The sequence below is a fragment of the Vulpes vulpes genome, chromosome 6 (genome assembly GCF_048418805.1).
Source record: "Vulpes vulpes isolate BD-2025 chromosome 6, VulVul3, whole genome shotgun sequence".
Lineage (NCBI taxonomy): Eukaryota > Metazoa > Chordata > Mammalia > Carnivora > Canidae > Vulpes > Vulpes vulpes.
In genome coordinates, this window is record NC_132785.1 from 109127722 (window position 1) to 109151525 (window position 23804).

At 45.5% G+C, this 23804-nt stretch overlaps 2 protein-coding genes across 5 annotated transcripts in view; one reads left to right on the top strand and one right to left on the bottom strand.

The window, feature by feature from the left end:
* Positions 1–12765, top strand: part of FLVCR2 (FLVCR choline and putative heme transporter 2) — a 52070-nt gene extending 39305 nt beyond the window's left edge. The window contains exons 4-10 of the mRNA XM_026008652.2: positions 475–542; positions 1982–2085; positions 4958–5068; positions 6158–6263; positions 6417–6528; positions 7123–7178; positions 11036–12765. Coding sequence (XP_025864437.1) covers positions 475–542; positions 1982–2085; positions 4958–5068; positions 6158–6263; positions 6417–6528; positions 7123–7178; positions 11036–11113 — 635 coding nt within the window. The 3' untranslated portion in view covers positions 11114–12765. The remainder of the gene's footprint in view (positions 1–474; positions 543–1981; positions 2086–4957; positions 5069–6157; positions 6264–6416; positions 6529–7122; positions 7179–11035) is intronic.
* Positions 7775–23795, bottom strand: ERG28 (ergosterol biosynthesis 28 homolog). 4 transcript variants are annotated; one of them, XM_026008656.2, is made up of 5 exons: positions 23550–23795; positions 20861–21024; positions 18619–18709; positions 15705–15823; positions 14849–15576 (listed from the first exon to the last, which is right to left on the bottom strand). In XM_026008656.2, the coding sequence occupies exons 2-5, from the start codon at positions 20991–20993 to the stop codon at positions 15497–15499; spliced, it is 423 nt and encodes a 140-aa protein (XP_025864441.1). In that variant the 5' UTR covers positions 20994–21024; positions 23550–23795; the 3' UTR covers positions 14849–15496. The 4 variants fall into 4 exon arrangements, with proteins under 4 accessions (XP_025864440.1, XP_025864441.1, XP_025864439.1 ...); XM_026008654.2 differs by having other exon boundaries at positions 18615–18709; XM_026008655.2 differs by lacking the exons at positions 14849–15576; positions 15705–15823 and adding an exon at positions 7775–11442.
* Positions 23796–23804: the final 9 nt, after the last annotated feature.

A 23804-nucleotide genomic window follows, 5' to 3' on the forward strand; every position in this document is an offset into this window, starting at 1 on the left:
CAGATGTTAAGATTTTGTGTTACATTGGATCTGAAGTGAGAGTGGACAGAGGAATGGGAAAAGAAAAGAGGAAGCGTCCACAGGAGGAGTGATGTTAGGGGTGAGGGACCTGAGGCAATCTGGAGAGGGGACAGGTCATCAGAAGGAGATGGAAAGTGTCCAGCAGTTCTGCTGATCCTGTAGGTCAATAGGTCAATGCTTGAGAGGGAGGTAGACAGTTCTGACCTGGGAGTAATGCTTTCTAGGGCCTGTGTTTCCAGGGCAGGGCTAAGGGGATCAGAGGGCAGTGTGTATGGCTAATAAATGGTTAAAATGTTTATTTTGGAGTCTTTCTTTGACAGAAACTCTTTTCTGAGAACACCACTCACAATGGCAATGAGGATGAGGATTTCTGACCTCCCTACCTGGGAGGAGTTAGCAATGGCCCCAGCAGAAGGCTGCCCCTAATACTGTGTTTCTTCCTCCCTCTTTCAGGTCTGAACGCTGGTGCTTTTTATGCCTTATCCACTCTGCTGAATCGCATGGTGATTTTGCACTACCCGGTAAGGGGGTTCTCTGAGCATGCTGGGCCTGAAAAGAGTGAGATTTCTGTCCATCTCAGCAGGAGCTGGGGCAGTGATTAACTTTAGCTCCCCATCCCCAAGTTCTAGGTGGTGTGGTATGGTGGTATGCTTATGGGATTCGGAGGGAAATAGCCCTGGCTCTGGTGGCACTAAATTGTGTGACAAGCTGTTTAGCCTCCCTGAGCTCTTATTCTCCTTTCTGCAAGAGAAATGTAATTACTTTTGAAACATTCTTTTTTTTTAAAGCTTTTTAAAAATTTTTTTTATTTATTTATGATAGTCACAGAGAGAGAGAGAGAGGCAGAGACATAGGCAGAGGGAGAAGCAGGCTCCATGCACTGGGAGCCCGATGTGGGATTCGATCCCGGGTCTCCAGGATCGCACCCTGAGCCAAAGGCAGGCGCTAAACCGCTGCACCACCCAGGGATCCCTGAAACATTCTTTTTTTTTTTTTTTAGGATAGAAAGTAAATAATACTATGTATGTGTGTGTGTGTGTGTGTGTATTCATGTGTTATATGTATGTAAAGCCCATGACATGATGCCTAGCAATACAGTAGGTAAACGTGCGTACATATAGATCACATATGAAAGACTTAATTTGTAAAATAGGGGCAGAATTTAATTTTGAACTCTTAGTAGCTCAACTGTAAGCATTTCTTAAATGTTTCCAGAGCCCGTAAGAGCTGGATTCTGGAAGTGGGATACTGTGTGTCCTGGGGTCAGGAATCCCAGGTCCAACCCTCTTTTGAAAGGACAAAGGTCTCATACTTTAGAAGTGGCAGGCCACTGTGGCTAAAGTGTTCCAATTTTGGAGTTTGATAGGTCTGAGTTCAGATCCTAGCTCTGCACTTACTAAATGCCTCATGACCTTGGGCTAGTAGGTTAATCCCACTGTGCCTTGGGGGTTTTCTCATGTGTAAAGTAGAGAATATTGATTTCTAAACTTACGGTGGGGAATTTTGAGAAGCAAATGAGATTATATAACTGTCATCTTCTTATTCCTTTTGGCACAGATAGCTCAAAAAAAACTAAGGGTGGAATATTTGGATATATGTATTTCAGTTTCCCCATTTGTCAAATGGGAATAATGGTAAATAAGATAAAAGTGTTGCTGTAAGGATTAAGTTAAAAAAAAAATCCACATCGAAGTAGGACTAGGAGAGTTTGGTTGACCCCAGCATCCAGGATCATGAGCATGCACACATCCAGGGTTATATTAGGTTGGGAGGAACAGTTATTCTAGGAGTTTCTCCCCACTGGCAACTTCTTAAAGGCCATCTTGCCGTGATATGTTCAGAGAACTGACTCTAATGGAGACTGAATTACTTGCCTTTGCCCCTTCACCTCATGGTGACTATGCTCTGTCTGGTGACTTGTCCCATTCCTGGGTGATCGTTGGGGTTGTGGTTTTCCCAGGGGGAAGAAGTGAATGCTGGAAGAATCGGCCTGACCATCGTCATTGCAGGAATGCTTGGGGCTGTGATCTCAGGCATCTGGCTGGATAGGTCTAAAACCTACAAGTAAGTGACCTCCTCTTGGACTGAACTCACATTTTGAACTCAAGCAATATGGCTCCAAAGGTTTGGGTGCAGCAGCTGGGAGTCTCAGTGGCCAAGTGGTCCACATTAATCTTCTCTAAGCCTCAGTTTCTCCATTTATAAAGTGAGGGAAATAGTACCCATTCCATGAGGATCTTGGTAAGATTAGAGATGGAGGACACAAGGCCTAGCACGAACATTCCCCCCCGCCCATGTAGTTTGTGAAAGGGACAGGTGAGGGAGAAATGAAAATGAAGGTAGAAAAATGCCAGCAGTTGGAAAGTTTACGAAAACCCCAAAGAATGGTGATGAGGAAGTGATCCTCTGCCCCATTCCCCAGTTTCCTGTTGGACCCCATGGGTAGACCAAGATGTCTGTGCTTGCTCTGGTTTACATTGTATCATCTTGCAACTGCTTATACCTCTTTCATAAATGTTGTGATGTACTTTGGGCCTGAATGCCCAGTGTGTTTCCAGGAGCCCAGAGCAGTCTTTCTAAGATTTTAGCATATGCCATGCTAATCCAGGATGCTTATTAAAAATAGATTCCTGGGCTCCACTATCATGGATGCCAATTCAGTAGGGGAAACTGCATTTGTAAAAAGCAAAAAGGCAAGCCACCCGGGTGCCTCAATTCAATAGCCAGGCTTGGAGAAAAGGCTCTGGAGAATGAAGACTCAACATCCTTCTCTTCCTGTTGCTTCTTTCCAGTGCTGTGCATGCAGTGTCTGGAGGCGACAGACAGTGGTGGACCTGTTCCCTGTCACACAGACTCGCTTCTGTGAGGCTCTGGTCAGACCAGGTCTCACTCTGGCTGCCCCAGACAAAGGCCAATTGAGGCCATCTCTGAGGATGTGGCCGCCTGGCTGAATACAATGTGGAGTCTGGCTTGGCTTAATGACTGCTGGTAGAGCTTGGCTGCCATCTCGTCTCTGCCATCTGTCAGTGGCTTGCTTCAGCCAGGCATGAGAGCAGTGAGGACTGGCCACCTCCAAGCCAGTGAACAGCAGTGTCCCTTTTTCCAGGGCTCACTCTGTGGCTGGAGAAGGGAGGGATTGGAACATCAGCTGGGCTGGGCTGTGGGCAGCCAGATGACTTAGAAGAACTAGAAAATACAGTGATGAAAGGGCTGAGGGCACACTTGAGAATGTAGACGCCACTGTTTCCTAGTGTCACTGATGTCTGACCCCAGCAGTTAGCATGAGATGTCTTCCCTGGGCTAAGACCCAGGCAGAGAAAGAATGAGAGCTCTGTGATCTAGTCATTTTTGGTGTCAGTTTCCTTCTCCCTGAGGACAACTCCCAGACTTGTCCCATTTGGTTTGGAGGCTGGAAATTGGGTGGGTTATGTCTCTTTATTTGAGGCTGGGACTACATATAGTTTTTCTAAATGAGTCAGTGGTTTAAAATGAAGTTATGGTTAAGCAAATGTGGCAAAAGAGGAGCTTGTGTGGCCAACTTCTCCATGAAGTTGCCTTCTGTGGCGTGGGTGGGACTAGATGAAGGTACAGTAGAGGACAAGGAAGCTCCTCTACCCTCAATAGCTGCTTTGAAGCACCAAGTGGGATGGGCATCCTTTGTAGCCTCTGGCCTTGAGCTTTTCCAAAGACGCAACCCTGTAGTGTATCTGTGTGTATTAGTATCCTAGATCCTGTATTGTAGCAGTAGAAAGAGCAGCATAGATTTCAAATCCCAGCTCTGCATTTACTCAATGGGTGGCTGAATAAGTAACTTAACTGGTCTGAGCCTCAGTTTCCTCATTTGCAAAATTAAGGCTAGTTCTACATTTCTTGCAGGGCTTTTGCAAGGCTTGAATGAAATAATAAATGCAGGTAGAGTGCTTAACAGAATTCCTGGCACCCAATAAATGCAGGATTCACTTGATTCAACCATAGTATATATCTGCTGGTGCCCCCACTGTGTTTCTGGCTTCAGGGGAGACAAGGGAAGGCTTTAAGCTTTCATTGCTGAATCTTCATTTTGTGGCAGGAAGGCAGAGGGATGTGCAGAGCCTGTACCCTGTAATAAGCAGGACAGGGAGAGGAACACAGGTCCAGTTGCAGGAGTCAGGGCTGTTGCAGAGCGATGAATGGGCAATATGGGAGAAGTGTGAGGAAGGACAGAGGTGGGGTAAATACCCAACAGAAAGCAGCAGGTTGCTGATGGTCCATCTGAGAGGACTGGCAAAGGGAAATGTAACAGGAGATGGGCAGAGCATTCTCACTTTGGCTTTGGAGTTAAGCACTTAGTTCAGGATTGGAGAACATTCTTGCTTAGTTTCTGCTGTCTGTAGTGGAGTAGTTCAGGTTTGGTGAAAAATCTGTGCCATTGGCACAGGAAAAACTCTGAGATGACAGAGAACCTAAAAGTCAGATCATTGCCCAGCATGGCCATGGGGTCTCAGGACAAAGCAGACCAGCAGTTAGGTGGCTCCTGGGGTAGCCCCACATGCCACTGCTGCCTGACCATAGCTGCTGTTCGTTCTGTGGAGTGTTTTTGTTTTTGTGGAGGATGAGGAAAGAAGGGGGTTGTGCCCTTCTTTCTTGTGGTTCAGCTTGGTATTGCTGAGAGGTTCTGCAGGAGGAGAACTCATGCAGCAGGACGGTTTCCTACTCTCCTGGTCTTACCCTTTGTAGCACTGGCCACAGTGTAATTTAGTAACCATTTGTGTGATTACAGGTTCAGTGTCCATCAACCTCATGGACAGAAAGTTCTGTGAGACCAGATGTCCTGGCACGCAGTGGAGGGCTTGACACACAGCACATGCCCAATTGATATTTGTATAATGAATGAATGAATGAATGATCCTGTTATAGTTAGAAGTGTATGACTCAACTTCTTCGCCTCTGCTTGCAGGGAAACAACCCTGGTGGTCTACATCATGACTGTGGTGGGCATGGTGGTGTACACATTGACCTTGAACCTGGGACACCTGTGGGTAGTGTTCATCACCGCTGGCACGATGGGGTAAGTTTTGCCTCTCATCTGTTTAACTGGGAAGCAGCATCCCTTGGCTCCTAGAGCTGCTGACATCCTTGGAAGCAACACTGATCCCTTTGTTGCCTTCTCATTGACCCCTGAAGATGTCGAAATTATAGCCAGAGGTCTTGTTTACTTGAAGCACTTCAAAAGGCTGCCTGGGGCTTCTGTGCCATTGGGATGGAGTCTGTCCTTCACAGACCTCAGGGAGGCTAGGAAATGTTTAGAGTCGTTAGTAGCTCTGCCTGGGACAGTGTGGGGTCAAAGAAAGTGCATAAGGCTGGGGATCAGGAAGTCTGGGTCCTAGTCTCGGTTCTGCTGCTGACCTTTAGATGACAGATGTGTCCCCTAATTGTGCTGAAACCTTGGTTTCCTCATCTGGAAATGGAGATGAGGGTAGCATGCCTTGTAGAGTTGTTGCAAGGAGTGGGAGAGTCACAGGTGTGAAAGCAGCACGAAATGTGGTGCAGATATAAGAAATTATAATTGAAATGCTCTGGACCAGTTGTACGAGAAAGCACAGGAAATGACACACCTTCCACAGGGGTCTCTGCTTAGCTTCCCATTCCAGTTATTGTCCTGTGGGCACTACACAGTGTGTGTGTGTGAGAGAGGGAGACAGAGACTTTCTCAACTGGCGACTCTCCAGAGGGAAAAAGGAGGACTCTGAGCTCCTCCTTCCAAGCCTAGAGAGCATAGAGATGCTGTTCAGTGTCCAGGGACTTCCCACTCGCAACACATAGCCTGGGGACCCAAGATGCAGAATTTCTCAGCTGCAGGCATCCCTAGCCCAAATGCTGACCCTGTTGTAACTGATTGCCAGACAGAAGAAGCAGGGGACCCCAGGGGCCTCCTGAGCAAGAAGCCTACATAGGAACTTCTTCCTGACTTGTAGGGGTATCTCTTTCTTGGATGTGGCCACTTGGGGGGATGGCCTGATTATTCAAAGGCCTTGAATGTCTTGATGACAAGAAACAAAACAGGAACGGGAGTTCTAAGGGAGAAGGCGAGGTGGGCTCCTTCACCTTCTTGTTCTTGAAGTTCTCCATCACCTTGTTTCTGTGATCTGGCCTTCAGCTTCTTCATGACTGGCTACCTCCCGCTGGGATTTGAGTTTGCTGTGGAGCTGACATACCCAGAATCAGAAGGCATGTCGTCTGGCCTTCTGAACGTGTCTGCCCAGGTAGGGCTCTTATTTGGTGGTGGCCCCAAAACAGTGGCTTTCTGTTCCCTACTTGACTTGGCCTACTTGCAGGCATTGTATCATGGCAGCTCAGTTATCCCATGGGCTAGTTGGCCAGGTCCCTTGTTTCCAGTCTTCTCTGTACCTCTCCAGGTATTCGGAATCATCTTCACCATCTCCCAGGGCCAGATTATTGACAACTATGGAACCATGCCTGGGAACATCTTTCTCTGTGTGTTCCTCACCCTTGGAGCAGCCCTCACTGGTGAGTTGGGGTCTCAAGACAAGATGATTCTCAGGCTACTCATGGGCTTAGGCTGTTGGTGATTTGAGAGCCTTAGTGTTTTGATTGATCCTACAGATCGGGGACGTACATGCAGAGGCGCAGAGGGGAAGGCTTGTTAGGAAATGTGTTTGAGAGGCAGTAGTGTGTTTTGGGGGAATGAGCCTGGGATTTGGTGCCAAAAGACTCTTGTTTGCATCCCAGAATGTGACACTGACCTCCATAGCTGTTTGACATAGGACAAGTGGACCAACTTCTGGAAGGCTCACTTCCTAAATCTATAAAATGGGAGTTGTTGTGAGGATTAGAGCAATGTGTGCAAAAACTCCCTAGCAAGTATAAGTGATCTGTAAATGAAGGCCAATGTCATCATTGCCTTCTGCCTGTCAGGAACATCAGTTATCCAAGGCTTTGTCAAGTTGGCGAGTGGAACCTCTGTCTCTCTGGAATATCTAGAGTAGATCTGAGATACCTGTGACCCTTATAAAATGAGGGCTCCTCCTCTTGGGTGAGCTTGAACATCGGTCTGCTTATTGATTCTGTCTTTGTTGTTCTTTCTCAATCTCTTGACCTCAGCATTCATTAGGGCAGATCTTCGGAGGCAGAAAGCAAACAAAGAAACTCCTGAGAATGTGAGTATGTGGAAGCTTGCTGGGCTGAGAGCTGGGTCCCAGGCTTTGTTTGAGTATGTGGCAGCATGGGTGGGCCCAGGGGGCTCCCAGAGTAGACTGGTCCTCTGGAGGCTGTGAGACCAGCTCCACTCGCATAAACATAGCGCCCAAGCATTTCCTTGGTGGGTGTTCAGCATGGCTTTTGTGCTGCTCTTTCCCGGACTCTTTCTGCTTCCTTCCCTTCTCCTGGCCTCCCTGCTGTGGTCCCCAGAGTACATCACTGTTGTCACAGTCTACTGAGCAGCACCCACTCCTTGGATCCTGAGACAAGTCCTGAGACCCTGGTTCCACTGCTCTCAGCTTGGGGTCAGTGGCTGGAAAGGTGGGAGCCTACCTTGACTACAGTGGTGCTGGCCACAAGGCAGTGGCTCTCCTGGGCATGTTACAGTCCTTTAGGCAGTGCCATGGGGATGGAGGGATGGAGCCAGTGCATTTCTTTAAGTCTTTAAAAGTGCAAGTCAGGGAGTAGGAGCTGATGGTGGTAGAAGGGGGAGGACCAGGAGTATGATTTAGAATGGAAGAGGGTTTCCCTATCTGCTCTCATCAACTGGGAAGTATTTTTTTTTAAGATTTTATTTATTTATTCATGAGAGATAGAGACAGAGAGAGGGGGAGAGAGAGAGAGAGAGAGAGAGGCAAAGACACAGTCAGAGGGAGAAGCAGGCTCCATGCAGGGGCCTGATGTGGGACTCGATGTTGGGACTCCAATCCTGGGACTCTGGAATCACGTCCTGAGCCAAAGGCCACCCAGATGTGCCAGCTGGGAAGTATTTTAACCAAAATGTTAGGTATCAAATCTGAGCCAGGATGAAAGCAATTTCAAATCTGAGGAGGAAAAGTGGTATATTACTTAAAAAACAAACAAACCACCGAAATCTGTTATAGAGGTAACACGGGTTCTTTGTAGGAAAACTAAAAAATATATTTTTTACATTTTATACAGAAAAGTATACGAAATTTAAAAATAATCCTGTAACATCATCACCTGCAGATGAAATACTGTTTTTTTGCAATTACTATGTGACTCTATATACATACAATATGCACGCATATATATATCCATATATACTTACATGTGGATATGTAAATATTTTTAAAATGAAAATGGAAATCTTCTATCTCCTTTTTTTACTTGTTGTGAACACCTTATCAGGTCATTATTCTTTTACAACATACTTCTAATTATGGCAGGGCATTAAGGTTGTTTTCAATCATTATAAACAATATTGATTAATGTCCTAGAAGCTGAATCTTTGTGCGTGTTCTCAAGCACAGTATTTCCTTGAGAAATGGATCAGCGGTCATGCATATTTTTAAGATCTTGATATGTATTGCTAAACTGTTGTCTAGAAAGGTATTATCAATCCTATCAATTTATATTGCTGTAGCAGTGGAGGAGTGCCAACCCTGAGGATTTATTGTTTTGGAGAACTTTGCCAATTTTCTAAGGCAAAAACGGTATCTGAAAGAGTATATTTACTATCATAAGGACACATGTTGGGAGACAGATGATAAGCTTTAGTTTATTATTTGTCTTCTGATATCATACTCTGGAGTTGTCAGGCTGCCCCAGGTAGCATGTGGAGGGAGGAACCTGGCACAGGAAATTCAGCAGGGAGACAGGGAAAGCCTTGGAGCAGAAATGCTATCCTCTAGACTGGTGTGAGGACCATGGCATTAGCGCCATGGTGATGGGCTCTCACCTGGGCCATGTACAAGGAAACATAATGGTTTGGAACATATAGTGAGCTTGAGAAAAAGGTACCCGTAATGGAACAGGAGTGGTTTCTTGTGAGGAGGTTTCAATTTGCAATGTGACAAATTGTGTCAAGGGGTATAAGATTTTGCTGTTTACTTTGTAATCTGTGTTTATGTTGGCAGATATAGGCAAACAGGAAGAAAGAAAAGGTCATCTATAATCCAGGCACCTGGAGATAACCTAGTAACATTGTAGCCCATAGTTCAGGGCTCTTTTCTATGGGTCTCCTGGAGCAGGTGGGGTTCCTAATCAGTTTGTTTACTTAACAGTAGTTTGACAACCTTTCCACAGTCATTCTACTACCTTGGATCTACATATATGTATGTCCATTTCCTCTTGTTTAATATTTAGGTTGTTCCAATATTTCACTATTCCTGCAGCCATATCTTGGTGCACAGGATTAATCAAGGTTGGAGTTGTTGGCTCAGTCATCTTCTGTATGGAGTGTTGGAAATAGCATGGAGTAGCAGCAGGAGACAAATCCGGGGATGGTGCTCCACAGTCTGTGTCCCCAGATCACTCACCGTGTGTCTTCGAACCTCACTTGCAGCTGGGGAGGCTTATTGTTGTGGGAAGGTCAGGATCCTGGTGGGCTGACACCAGGGAAGCCAGGGCTGTCATGGAGCATCCCTCCACTGGAGCCAGGGCTGTCACGGAGCATCCCTCCACACATCCCATGGCAGTCAGCGTTGAGGCCTGGCCACTGGCACATAAATTCATTCTCAGAGCTAGGTGAAGACAGGGCCCCCAATAGATGTGGCCAGAGCTGATCTTTTGAATTAATGATTGAAATCGTTCAAAATGATTTGAATCATTTTGGTAAAAAGAAACAGAATGTTTAGCTTGGCTTTAATGACTAATCTAGATGCTGAAAATCTTGTTTGGGGTTCCATTTTTCTTCCAGTTGGTGGTTCTTGGCCAGACAGTGGATGTACTTCTGCCCTCACTAATCTGTGTTTCTGGTTATGCTTTCAAGGTGATGGCTTTGGAGGGGGGCCGGTGTGTGTGGAGGGAGGCATGTGCCTGCACATGTGTGTTAGCAAGAAGAGAGAGGCTGCCTGATTGACTTAAGCAGGCTGCTCGTGGACTGAATGAAGGCTACTCATGGCTGAGGCTGACCTGGTGCCAACAAACTGGCAAGAATGAGAATGGGCAGGTTGGGTTTCTACAGCTGTTGTACTGCCGTGGACTAGCCCTGAGACAGTTGGTGGGGGAGAAGCACCATTTGTCCAGTTGGCATGGGTCTGTAGATGTTCCTTTAGCTCTCAAGTGGTGATGGAGCAGTACAGTGCCAAGGCCTTCCCGCTAACTAGATGAGTGCTTGAGGTAAGGAGCAAAGCACAGCATACACCTAGGGGCCCCCACAGGATCATTTCGAGGCCATATTTAATTCTAGACCCACCTAAACAAGTGTGACTCAGAGGACCCTTCTAATCCTGGGCCATCTTTCCCTGAGAAAGTCAAAGCCGAACTGACGCAAAGTCTTCTCCTCTAGGCATAAAGTATATATACATATTTTTAGCCACTGTGTTCATATGCATCTTGCCTTTATAAAAATCCTCTTTGTGGCATCCATTCCACGCACACTATAATAATATTCATCATCCTGGGGGCTGCCTCCAAAGGCAGGTAGTCCGAAATTCTGGGGAAGTTGTAGACCTGGCACTTTGGATAGCTACTTGATGATCAGTCCAGGTAATTTTTAGGCTGTCATTATGAATGGGGAGGGAGAGTGGGCTCTGCTTCTGTTTCAGTCCCGAGAGGGAGGCTAAATAGTGGCACTTGGAGTGAGGTGGTTTGGGGTGGCCATGGTGTCACAGAGAGCTGGACTTTCTGGCTTTTCTCTGATGCTGTGATAGTGTGAATGTGTTTAAAGGGCACACTGGCTGAGGCTGGTTGCTGCTTTGCTACTTCCCTTCATTTGCTCTTGGGGCTGCTGAGCGGCCTGTGGCTCTTGATTTTCCCATTGATTATAGTCACGGACAGGCAGCTGTCCGAACCCGGGGTGGAGTACCTCACCTCTTCACCCAGAGGGCTGCCTGCTTGTTTTGCCTTGCAGAAACTCCAGGAAGAGGAAGAGGAGGAGGAAGAGAGTAATACCAGCAAAGCACCCACCACTGTGTCTGAGAATCTCTGAGAGCAAAAGGTGGTGGTGACTCAGGGACCATGGAAAGCACTCCCCACCTCTTCCTTCAGCGCTCACTGCCCGCACACCGGTCTTCGCTGGAGCAGCTTTGGGAGGGATCCGGCTGGAATATTTGTGGCTTGGACGGCAGTGCCTCTGCCTTCTGGAGCCCACTCAAGAGCTTGCATGGTCTATTAGGGAGGATGGCACCTTTCACCAAATGCACACTCGATACCTGCCCCCTCCCCCTTGTAGGTTGCGGGAGCTGGTGTTGGGAGAGGCTGCTGGAGAATGGTGGTACCATGTCTTCCCCCTTCACCTCGATCCTGCCAGGAGAGAGCCTGCAAAATTATCATGGAAAGAAAGCTTATTCAGGATATTAACTTTTTCTAGTATCTAAGACCCTTAGAAGCCCAGTTCTAAGGAGAGGCAGCTACTCTGGATGAGGGTGATTTGGGGGTCATCCATACTGGCTGCTTATGTTCTGTGGGTGGAAAAGCACCATCAGGAAACACTGCATCAGAACCAACCCATCAGGACTTGGCCTTGCTTCTCCTGCCCTAAGGTTGGGGTCTGTTTCCAAACCCTTTCCTAAGAGCTGATCAAACCAAACATCAATAAACTTGACAGAGACTTTCCTGTGGCCGTGAAGGAGAAATCCACTTGGGAGAGTGAACTACGTAGGTGTGTGAGGGCACTTGGGAAGGCCCGAATTTGGTAGCTTGATTTGGGGATGGGAAAGTTCTTTTCTGCAAAATCTCTGCCCAGGACTTCTGTGCATGTCATAGTCACCTGATGCCTTCACATGGATACTGCCTTGAGAAACTCTGCCATTGGCCTTAGTGCTTGCTTTCTTCAAAGGGAGGGAAATCCCTGCCAATGTCCTGTAACCTTTTTTTTTTTGTCCTGTAACCTTTACTGAAAACTAACCTTGTTTCATTCTACCCTGAGAAATTCACAGATGCTTCTGAGATGAGAGGAAAGGAGCAGAAGGAAAGGTGGCCCTTGAAATGGGAATTGAGTCTACTTGAATTATGTGCATCCTGCCTCCGGAGGGGATAGTATTTGCATCTCCTCATCCCCCCTCTCTCCATCCCCTTCCAGCAATGATCTTTTAACAGATATTGTAAATTTAAAGGCATTCCCTTTAAACCAACTCAGGGTGACCTCCTGTCTTGTCTGGCCTGCTGTCTGGTTCTACTCACAGGCTGGGGTAGTGTCCCCTGAAAATAAGACATTTTAGTAATTTATCCTGTGGATTGAGCAGCTGTGATCATGACCATGGTGCTGTTTGGCTGTGACCACTGCCCAGGCTTGGCATTTGGGAGCAGCCTGGGTTGGCAGCAGAGCCAGGGTGCTTGGACCACTGCCAGAGGGGAGGCGTGTGTGTGTGTATGTGTGTGTGCGCACGCGTGTGTGTACAGACATTTAATATGTTCTGTATGTAATAGAAGTTCACACTTGGTGGAGGGATTGAGTGGGGAGTGGAAGAGAGGTGGAGACAAAGCATGCCTTACTTTCTGGTAAGGAGAAAGGTGTTTACTCTTCAGCTCCTTAAAGCTTTTTAACAAAATGTTTACCAGATTATTCATTCCTTTATAAACATAATTTGTATTTTCTATTTGTAATACCAGATGTTTTAAGACAATAAAAGATTCTCCAAATGGTCTTGTCATTAGGTGGGGGCAGAGGTGTCTCTTGGGGCAGTCCTGAGATTCTCACTCATTTCTGGGGCCTGGGACGACGGTGCAGGAGGGGACTGGGGGCCAGTGGAGCAGCTTCTGTGGCCTGCTGCAGAGGCGGGTCCTCTGTTTACACAGATGTTACCATCCCACTAGGCTACACTTTAAAGACAAGGCTGTAAAAGTGAACATTGGCCTATGTGGTGCTTTGCAACTCCCCACCCAGCATGTGACCCTGCCTGCCTTTTGTGCTATGTACACATGCACACAGTCCACCCAGGGTGACCGCTCATAAGAGAGCCCGCTGTTGTTTCTGGCTCAGCCTCAAAGTGTGGCTGAAGTGTTTGTTCTATGACTGCACCGTCCTGCCTGGCCAGAGTCCATGCTTTCGGCATTGGTCATTCTGTTACCGTTTCTTCTGAGCTGTCCTACCCACTGCCACTTCTCCCTTCCCAGTTGTGGTTTACCTGATGTTGCTTGGACATGCAGCTGCTACCAGATTTCTATCCTAGAAAATGCACTGTGCCTGTGGCATTCTGGCACCATTATGTGTCAGTAGTTCTTAGCTGGAGAGAGACCTTACAGATTCTACTTTAAATCATCTTGAAAGGAAGCCAGCCTGGCTATTAAAGAAACAGAATACTCATAACATCTTCTACTCTAAGTCATCTCTTTAGATCCTTTGGGTCTTAGCTTTGCTTTTCTGGAATTCCATTTCTATAATGTGTGGAAATTAGAGGATCCAAATCCAAATCATGTGTGCTTTTATTCACTTTCTTAGGTGGGCTCCACGTGGCTCTATACTCACATGCTAAACTCTGTAAGGTCACTGCTTTTCTTACTACCTCCTGACAAGAGTTGGTGAGCGAGGGAAAATCAGTACCACTGAGCTATTTTTCTAGATGTAGTGTTGTGCGAGTGTCTGGCATGGTATTGCTGCAACCACTTCTGGCACCGTAAAGGAATCCTGCCTGAGGATGAAGCCAACATGGGAGGGCAGAGCTGGGTCCTGATCCAATCATTCCTAAAGCCTGTAATCCCCCTAGTTTTTCAGTTTTGTGAGCCACTGTTATCTTTATTGTTAAAGCTAGTTTAAGATGATTTTGTTTCTTTTACTTAAAGAACCTTAACTCATAGAGAATTTCCAAATGCACTTCAGTATCCCCAACTTCAAGCTTCCGGTCGTGCCCTTGCAGGTCCCCTGCCTCCTTTCCTGACCTCTTACCTCTCACTTCCTAACTTCACTGTGTGAAGCGTAGTCGAACAAGTTGGCTCCTGCCTTCTAGATGCTGCTCCCTCAACCCTAAATGACTGCCTCACATATGAAGACACCTGAGGCCTGGGCATTCAAGGCTCAGCTCAGCTCCTACCTCCTCAGGGAGGCCTTTGCTGATAATCTAAATCATCCACCCCCTACCTTCTTGATCACAATACCCTGTTTTCCGGAGTTCTTATTGTCTGAAGTTGTTCTTTCACGGGCTGCTCTGTTTCCTTGATTACAGTGTTAGGGCCACAGGAACAAGGACATTGCCTGGGTTGTCATTTCTCTTTCCCAAGTGTCTGGCAGGGAGTTAAATGTTCAATAAATACTTGGTGGAAATAATGAATGGGTTCCTGGGTCTACACACTGTGTGTGGGCCCAGCCAGTAAGGAGCCCCTCAGAGTTGTCTTTGGAGGGCAACTATCTGCTCCAGTCCTTTATCTTGGGGATTCACATTTTCCTTTCCATGGTCAGGCAGCTGTTTCTTCTGTGCTGTTTTCTGCCTTTGCTTTGTCAAGAATTTCTTTCTTCCTTAGGAAGAAAACAAGAAAAAGCTCCTGACTGTTCAGTTGTGAACTCAGAATCTTGAAGGTGGGGAAGGAGAGACAGGTTGGGCTTCAGGAGAAATGAACAAGTGACAAGAAGGGCCAGAGGCAGTCAGCCATTCCTGGGTCCTTGAGCTGTCCTACTCATTACGGTATACTTGATCAGCAAAAAGCTGTGATTATCCTATGCTATGGCTCAGAGAAGGGAAGGAGTGCTCTTGGCTTGGGGGAGGTCAAAGTACAAGGACTGATCCGAGCAGAGGGTTTTTCTATTTATTACAAAATTTGTTACACAAATACAGCTGACCAGAAGGTCTAAAAACAGCCCAGACTCTTCCAACCATGATCCACTTGTAGACACAAGCATGAGCCATGCTTACTCACAGGGGAGCCCTTCTTAGAATTGCCTGTTCCTCAGATGGTTCAGAGTCTTGGGTCCAGTAGCAGAGAGGAGCCCAACCTGGAAGGGTGACCTCCTGAAGCAGCCCTTGGTGGCAGCTGCTCTGGGTGATGCAGCAGCTGTAAGTTTCATAGTTCACATGTTCCCACCATATAAGTCAGATGAAGGGATGAAAAGAAAAGGGAAGAAGCTGAGGGCTGGGAAAGGGAGCCTGGAAGAGGCTGTCAGTGGGGGAAGGGCACACACTGGGTTTCTTGATCTGGGTGAAGGTATAGGGTATTCACTTTAAAATGATTCTTTCAATTGTATGTATATGTTATATACTTTTCTGTATGAAGGTTGTATCTTACAAAGTTTTAAATGTAAGAAAAACCCCAAACCTAAAAGGCTAGCAGTGGGTAAGGGGGCTCAGGATGGTACAGAAAAGAAGAAATGAAAGAGGAGGGAAGATGAAGGAAGGGGACAGTAACGGTAGAAGACGAAATCTGGGAGGTGGTGACGCTGGCCTCAGTTTCTCTTCTTCTGTCCGGAGGCTGGCTCTACTTCTAGGTACCGGAGCCCAACTAGCATACCCAGGATTGAGAAACCTTAAATAAGAGAAAAGATTGGTGGCTGACAGAGGCACAGAGCTTTCTCACACTCTTGTATGTCTGCTCTCCTGCCCCGGCCCTAGGGTGCAGTTCCCATGGGAGGTCTGGGGGGGTTGGATGCTTACTTGCCACCATCAGGGGTGCCAGGACGCCAATCGTGGGAGCTGCAGTCCCAAAGACAAACAGCTCGGAGAGGAAGTGCCCCAGGGCGAGGAGGAAGGTCCAGAGTGTGATGTGGTACAGCCTACAGGGGAGCAGACACGAATGGGAACGAAGGCCCGCTCGTTCAGTGCAGAGGAAAAGCAGCGGTCAGATTCCACACACACATGAATACCAACCCACCATGTGGCTATGGCTAAAGGAAAAGGAAACTTGGGCCCGAGAAAGACCCATCTGCTCGATCACATCAATTTACCCTTTACTTAGGGCAAAATCGAAGGTTTCAGCTGCTCGATTGAGAGGAGAACAGTGCAGGCATCCAAAGTGGATCTCCAAGTCACAGCAAGGTAGGTGGTGAAGCCAGCCCCCAGCAAAGCAGAGTCTGGGTTATGGCCATCCTAGCAGTAGAGGCCGTTTCTGGATCAATCTACTTACTCAAAGTGGCTTGGCTCTGTAGTCCAAGCCCACCTGGTAGCTGTTCGGCCAGTGGCTGATCAGTGCTCATATGATGGATGCCTAAGAATGAAGGGCATGAGCAGCGGGGACCTCTCTGGGGCTTTTAGATGCTCTTGCCATGGGGGCTGGTTACTTTGTGTTTTAGCCTAGGACAATGATCAGTTGGAGAACACAGGGTTAACCTCATGGACCAAGAATGTATTCCTTACTTCTGATTAAGAGGTGGAGAAGAGATAGGTTATAGGATGACTGACCACTGGATTGGATTTTTTTTTTTAACTATGAAATTTTTAGAATTAGGAAATATTTCAAACGTACAAAAATTGTTGATCATAGAATACTATAATTAACCCGTATGCAACCAACACCCTGTTCCATCATGTTTTGACATTTTTGGTTCAGATTCTTTTTTCTAAGAAATAAAATATTACAGATAGCACAGTTAAAGCATTCTGTGTATGCTTATTCCCCCTAGATCCCATTCCCCTGCCTCCCTAGAAGGAATTGATATGTTAAATTTGATTTTTATCATTGTTGTGCATTTTTTAAATACATTTATGTTAATATGAACGTATGGGTATTTTTGAATTTCTGGATTAGGAGGAAATAGAATCAGAGTGTACATCAGAAGAGTATGGGCCAAAGTCCATACCAAAGTCCCAGGGTAAAAAAGGCAACAAACAGAAGCTAGCATTTGTGGCTATCCTGCCTTGGGAGAAGGGGAAATGAATGGGTGATAATGAGATAAGTCTTACTCCAAAAGCACAGCAAATGAAAGATACGCCTATCATCAATTTATCATGGTAAAAGTCTTTCAAAGGAGTATTTAATTCTCACTCCCTCCCAGGCACCCTGAGGGGTAGGGTAGAACAGATAAACTAGTTCATTTTATACATAAGGATACCAAGATGCAGAGAAGGTGAACAGCTGATCCTTGAACAACATGGGTCCACTTATACATGGATTTTAAAAGATAAATACAGTACAGTAAATGTATTTTCTCTTCTTTATGATTTTCTTTTTTTTCCCTTATGATTTTCTTAATAATGTTTTCTTTCCTATAGCTCACTTTATTGTAAGAATACATTATATAACACATACAACATACAAAATATGTCTTGACTGACATTCTTATTAGTAAGGCTTCTGGTCAGCAGTAGGTCATTAGTAGTTAAGTTCTGGGGGAGTCAAAAGTTATATGCGGATTTTCAACTGTGGGGAGCCAGTGCTCCTGACTCCCATGTTGTTCAAGGGTCAACCATATAATGAGCTTGCAGCTACAAAAATAGTTACTATCAGGATTGAGACAAGAGCCCATTTTCTTGTTTTCGTTCTTGGGCCTTAGGCTGCTTCACTAAACCATACTGCTTCCAAAAATACATTTCAATCTAGCACAAGTCAAACCAGAGTTTCAAATTCAAAAAATAATTTAAAAAGTTGGAGAGATCACAGGGTTAATAGCCCTGCTTCAAATCCCACTTGAGTCCGTCTTCCTTAGTTCAAATTAATTGGGCCTCTAACATGTAGACCTGCAAACTCAGGAATGAAAATCATTACCTCCAAGGGTGGCTAGGAGACTTAATCAAGGTCATGTAGATGAAAGCTCCTGGCATCATCAGAGGTGCTCAGTAAATATCATTACCTCTTTTCCCAAATGCTGAAAGTTTAGATACGACAGAAAAATATATATATATATTTTTTTCGACAGAAAAATATTTTAGTGTGAAGTTGACATTTTAGTGGCCTTAGCCACTGACTTGAGCAAACTTTCTGCTTTGACTGTGGTGAGGACAGTTGGAAAGAGAGTTCGAGCCCCCTCCAGTGGCCAGCACCAGTTATAGCATGAAGACAAGAGGCTCTGCAACTGTTCCACACTAGTCTGAGTACCCTAGAAAAGCAGAATATAGGAATCCTGGGTTCCCTTTCACTCTCACCTACTGACTCTGCATAAGCTTACGGTGGTTTACTTGTGGGTTCCTTTTTTCATGGATTGTGATTTCTGTTCATTCCTACTTCTTAAGGAGGAATGTGAGAATAAGGTATATGTGGGTGGCTGCTCTAAAAAGAGCACACTATTCTATTTCTTTAGTAGAAGAAAGGCTGATTCTTTAGTAAAGAAGTAGAGGGGTATGATGCAGGCTGCTGGATCATGACACTGCCAGTTGCTATTCACTTCTAAAGAATTTTCAAACTTTAAACCTGTTAGGCCTATTACTTATTATTATATTATTATTATTATTATTATTATTATTATTATTATTATTATAGGCCTTGAAAGAATAGGACCTACTAACCCTTTATTATCCATATTCTATGGGCTAATGCATGAAAATGAACAAGCCTCCAGGGGGAGGACCACACTGGGTATGCCTAGCACCTGATTTCCAACAAAAGGATGCTAAGGCTTTTCCTTCCCTTACATACGTCTTGTTGTGGATGTCGATGGCACAGAGGCAGCGAATCACTGATGACAGCAGTGTCCAGATCCCAAAAGTCCGAGCTTGGAGGCCATTCACTATACAGCAGAGAAAAGAGTATTGAGAGGAGAGAATTAGGATTCCCTCCAAACTCCTTTACTTCACTGGTGGTTCATGAGAGGCAGACTGCTCAGCCTGAACTCTCTGGCTGGGCAGAGGGGAGGCTCTGGTACTATACATGGGAACTAGTAGGAATGGAAGGAATTCAAGAATGAGAACTGTTCAGCTCCTCTTCAAATGTCTAGAGTTGGGTGGGGGCAGTTTCAAGAGTAGAAACCCAGAGTCTACTTAGGTAATAACTCCTGAATGTAGCAGTTTATACCTCTGTCCTGGAAGCCACTCTGGTGTGGGTAAAGTTCAGCAAGTCTGGATTGGGACAGGTTTGGGGGAATGTTGCAGACAGTGGTGCATTAAGATAAGATGCCTAGGTCAGTCAACTTTCAAGGCTGATGCAGGAGAGAACTTGAAAATCCTGAGACCTATCTAAATGCTCAGTCTGGTGTGGAAGAGACTGAACTCTTCTTCAGAATCCAGATCTATGTTATTTGAACAAAGCTTAAACTGGGCAGGTTTCCTGTACATTTGGTACTGGAACAAAGCATTGCTTCTTTGGTGTTTGCTGAGGCCACCTTGCTCTTGGTGACTTTGTTCTGGTACTCTGTTCTTAGTAAGTATCTTGTCCTGTGAGTACTGATCACAGTCTACCTTAACAGTGGTCCTAGACCCTGGGTGTTTATTAGAGGCAACTAAAGACGTTTTATGAAATTACCAAGACCTGGGTACCAGACCAATTAAATCATACTCGTTGGAGGTAGGCCCTGGAAATATGCATTTTCTAAAAATACTCTCTCCCTGGGTGATTGTAATGTACAATCTAAGGCATCCTGTGGCCAGGAAAGGCGAAACTGTGAAAGCAAAGATACTTCCTTTACTGGTCTATTGAGCAAGAGAAATTTCAAGGGTAAGACTGATGATAGAAAGGCCTATGAATGTTTACTTGGGCTTTAAAGATTTTCCATCCTTTGGAAAACCAGAGAGTGATACCAATTTCACAACCCTGAAGATCTTTAGATGGTAGTAAGGTGAGAAAAAATTTCATATGCAACCAAATATCTAGTAGTTGGCCCCAGAAGGCTACATTCTTTATAATGTCAAACCAGTTTGACAGCTCCTCTGATGAGAAGGCTGGGGAAATAGCTCTAGTTAGTGACACACGAAAGTGGAATATTTCATCATCTGTAGCCAGTTTAGGCATCAGGTGAAATTCTAGAGGACTAGGTCAGATAACCTCTAAAATCCTGTGAATCTACACAGCAGAGGGCAGTGTTTGAGGGGGGGAAAAGTGGAGCTTTTCCAGATACTTTACTCCTATTGAGCTTTGCTCAAAATGAGTCTTAGCCTACTTAGATTCATTTTGTATGGAGATGTTACAGAAAAATGAGCTAGGTCAGAGCCCGAATCTGGGTTAGCTATAAATGTGACACAGAATTGTCAGCTACGTGAAATGGTGCTGCAGCTCAAACACCACTACCCCACACATCAGTGCAAGGAAGCACAAGCTGAAATGTGAAAATACTCTCAGCTGGGAGGCTCAGGAAACTGGGTAAGGCCAGCAGAGGCCTTCTCAGTTTCACTTTGGGAGACCAGTTCAGAGGAATTTTGGACATCTTCTCAGGGACTCTTCAGTGTTTGGGAAGAGCTTGGATTGGTAACTCCCTATCTGCAACATGGAATAAACCATGGCACAGCCTTGCTTCTGAAGAGGGCTGAGATCATATGAAAAGCTTTTTTATCGCTTTCTAGTTGGGCATCCCAGAGTCACCAAATAACTCTATCTTCTCACTTGTCCTTGTAATACATTTGTATTGTCTGTGAAATGTAAAGGACAGTATAACATGGATGAAAAGGTATTCAGACAAGCTTGGGGGAAAAAGGGCCAAGTGCTATCCAGAAAGTCTATTATTCCAGTGGCTTCCCGAGTTAGCCAGCAGCAGAATCACCTGGGAGGTTACGAAAAAATAGACTTGGGGCCCCACTTGGTGTAGAAATTTCAGGAAATAAGTTTGGAGGAGAAAATAGGTACCTGTGATGTTTGCTTTTAAATTTCTTAGGTAGTTCTCAAGGATAGCCTGGTCTGGGAACCACAATTAGGCCACTCCCATACAGGATGCAGTTCTCTGACTTCTTACCAAGATCCGGCTTGCCAGTGTAGAGCTTTTCATAGAGAAAGGTGTGGTCTCGGAAGCTCTGCAGCGTGTTCCCTATGGCTATGATGGACACCATAACCAGCCAGCTTCGTAACACATTCAAGAAACGGCTCATGACTTCCCTCCAACCCGAGAAAGCTTTTTGCCTTGGGAACAAAGGCAAAAAACAGGAGACAGCAGTTAGTCTACTTCAAGCATAAGCTGTCTGATTTGGGTAGTTAACTTGCGTCCCACTCATAATTATCTGGGCAATCACTTTGAGAATTCCTTTCCAAGTCTCTAAGGCCCATCCACCCTCCATTATCTTAACATACTATTCTTACTTCACAGGGTTAGTTCACTGCCTTTGGATATTTGCCCTTTATCGAAGGGTGCTAACCTGTACCTAGAGTAAAAAAGGCTAAATAACGCAATGGCTGGAAATGGTAAAACCAGACAAAAATAATGGAAAAAAAAAGGAAACAAACGAAAAGGAGGTGTACAAATATTACTATAAAGTAATAAAATGGATTTGTGTGATACTAAGAGAAACTGGTCTTGATATTTACTCATACTAGTAGCAGTGAATCAACAGTATACTTTGCAGTAGGTGGCACGGTACTTATTTTTGTCTAAGCAACTTCTCCACAATGGTAGCCTAAATCAGAACTGTTTTCTCTTGGCTGGAATCAGTCCTTTAATATCTAAACCCCTAGCCTAGTTTTTTATGTCATTCTTATAATGCAAGTGGCGCAAGGTAATGATAAATCTACTAACATATCCGTCTAGCTATTGATGACAGACCCTTCTAAGCACAGAAAAGCCTTATACATTTGAGTGGGATCTATGGAGTGATGGCAATATTTACACTCTCAGGTGTTCTCTACTCTGGCTCTCAGGTCACTCATGCTCCATAAGCTAGAACAAAATAAAAGTTAAACTTTTGTGACTTGAAAACAAGCACGAAAATTGAATGGAGAAGGAAACAGTGATGTTGGTGTTGGGTTGCAAGAGAGATTATGACAGGGCAGCCCCAGTGGCTTAGCAGTTTAGCACCGCCTTTGGCCCAGGGCATGGTCCTGGAGTCCCGGGATCAAGTCCCACATCGGGCTCCCTGCATGGAGCCTGCTTCTCCCTCTGCCTGTGTCTCTGCCTCTCTCTCTCTCTCTATGTCTCTCATTAATAAATGAATAAAATCTTAAAAAAAAGAGAGATTATGACAGCTAACAGTTATCATGCACTTGTATATGCCATGTATATATTATCTCATTTAATCCCTAAACAAGGTGGGTAGGCACTATTACTATTTCCATTTGACAGATGAGAGTTGGCACGGAGAGATTAAGAGATTAAGTGATTCGCTTGAAGTTACACAGCTTATGCGTGGCAAAGCTGAGATTCAAATTATGCTGTTGGATTCTATATTGCCATACTGCCTCACTGAGAATATTTTGATGAAGTTTCTATTCTCAAAGACTAAGTATACTATATACGCTTCTGCCTTGAAGTTGTATACAGAATCCAATTACGTTATGTACTTTTTGTTTAAAAAAAAAAAAAGCTTACACGAATCCTTGAGGAGCAATGATTTCAATCAACTTGATTTAAATAAAACTCGTGGATAAAGAATTTAAGAACAGAACTACTACTTCTCATTTTCATTGTAGTTTTTTTTTGGGGGGGGGAGGGTTGTTTTTTGCTTTCCCCACAGTTCATCTGTTGTAAGGTTAACTTCTTGGGCCTGAAGTGGTGATAAGTCATCAGGCTTCCTTTGTCACTGTGGCACAAGTTTCAGTATGATCAGCTGAAATCGATATTAAAGTCAGCCATGGCATAAGACAGTGTGAAGCACTAAAAAGAAAACAAAATAGAGAAACAAAAAAAGGAGCTCTAGAGGAGGAAGCAGGAATCCCTCAGGGAGCGGTAGATGACAACAATGGATCTTATTGAAGTCCAGAGAGAACAGAGCTTTATTGGAGATCAGAAGTGGTCATGGCATGGGCCAAGACACCCCCCCCCCCCATCCTTCTTATTTTCTCACCATTTCTCAATAGGAGACTCAGGCTTTCTCCTCCCAGGGTCAGAAACGCCTTATGGATAGCCCCCTTCTTTGAGAGAACTTATGCCCATTCTACGGAAGCACTTAGAAATCCTAACAGATGGCTGATGAGGGCAGAGCCTGAGCACTCTTCCGATCTGCTCTACCAGAATCCTCACCCCCATTTGCCCCAAAGCTTTAGAGCCTCTTAGAGTACCCAACATCTGTTCTCCAATTTTGCCCTGGCCCGGCCCAGGAAAGGTGTGGTGTTAAAACTAGTCAGGAGGGAGGTTCCTACCCTTCCAACAATCATTTTGTAGCTGTGAGACCCTGCGTGAGAAATCTCCAAAATGGAGCTTTAAAAAAAAAAAACAAAAACAAAAACAAAAAACAAAAAACCTATCTCAAGGGTTATCCCATGAGAAAGTGAAGGTTCCTTGCCCTGGGCTCAGAGTGGCCGCTCATCCATCCATTCACCCGCGCATTGGTTCGTCCAGCCTACCAAGCCCTTCTTCATCTTCACTGTCCCAGCTCCCCCGTCTCAAGGTCTCTCCAACCCTTGGTCTCGCCTCCGTTTTTCCAGGCTCCCTGGATCCTTTCCGTCAGATGCCACACAAACACGTCCCTCCCTCTTCTCCCCCACATTGTCCGTACCTGGTGACCGGATCCCCAGCACAGCAGCGGGCAGCACCAGCGGGAGCCCCTGCAGCAGCAGCCAAGCTCCAAAAGAGGCCCAACGAGCGAGGAGCCCACCTGAGCCATTTGTCCTCGCCCCCGCCCACAGCCCGGCTCCAGGATTGGGTCGTTGCCGTCAGTCCTCGCTCTGATTGGCGGCTCCGGTTGTGCTCGAGCAGGAGATGGGGCGTGAACCCTTTTACTGCCAATCAGTGGTTGCCGATGCCCGAGCTT

What these genes read in the sequence shown, in the direction of transcription:
- ERG28 (XM_026008654.2), bottom strand. Translation starts at nt 20,993, where the DNA reads ATGAGCCGTTTCTTGAATGTGTTACGAAGCTGGCTGGTTATGGTGTCC. An exon ending in CACTGGCAAGCCGGATCTTG is followed by an intron (nt 18,710 to 20,860) that starts GTAAGAAGTCAG and finishes TCTGCTGTATAG; the next exon opens with TGAATGGCCTCCAAGCTCGG. An exon ending in GGCACCCCTGATGGTGGCAA is followed by an intron (nt 15,577 to 15,704) that starts GTAAGCATCCAA and finishes CTCTTATTTAAG; the next exon opens with GTTTCTCAATCCTGGGTATG.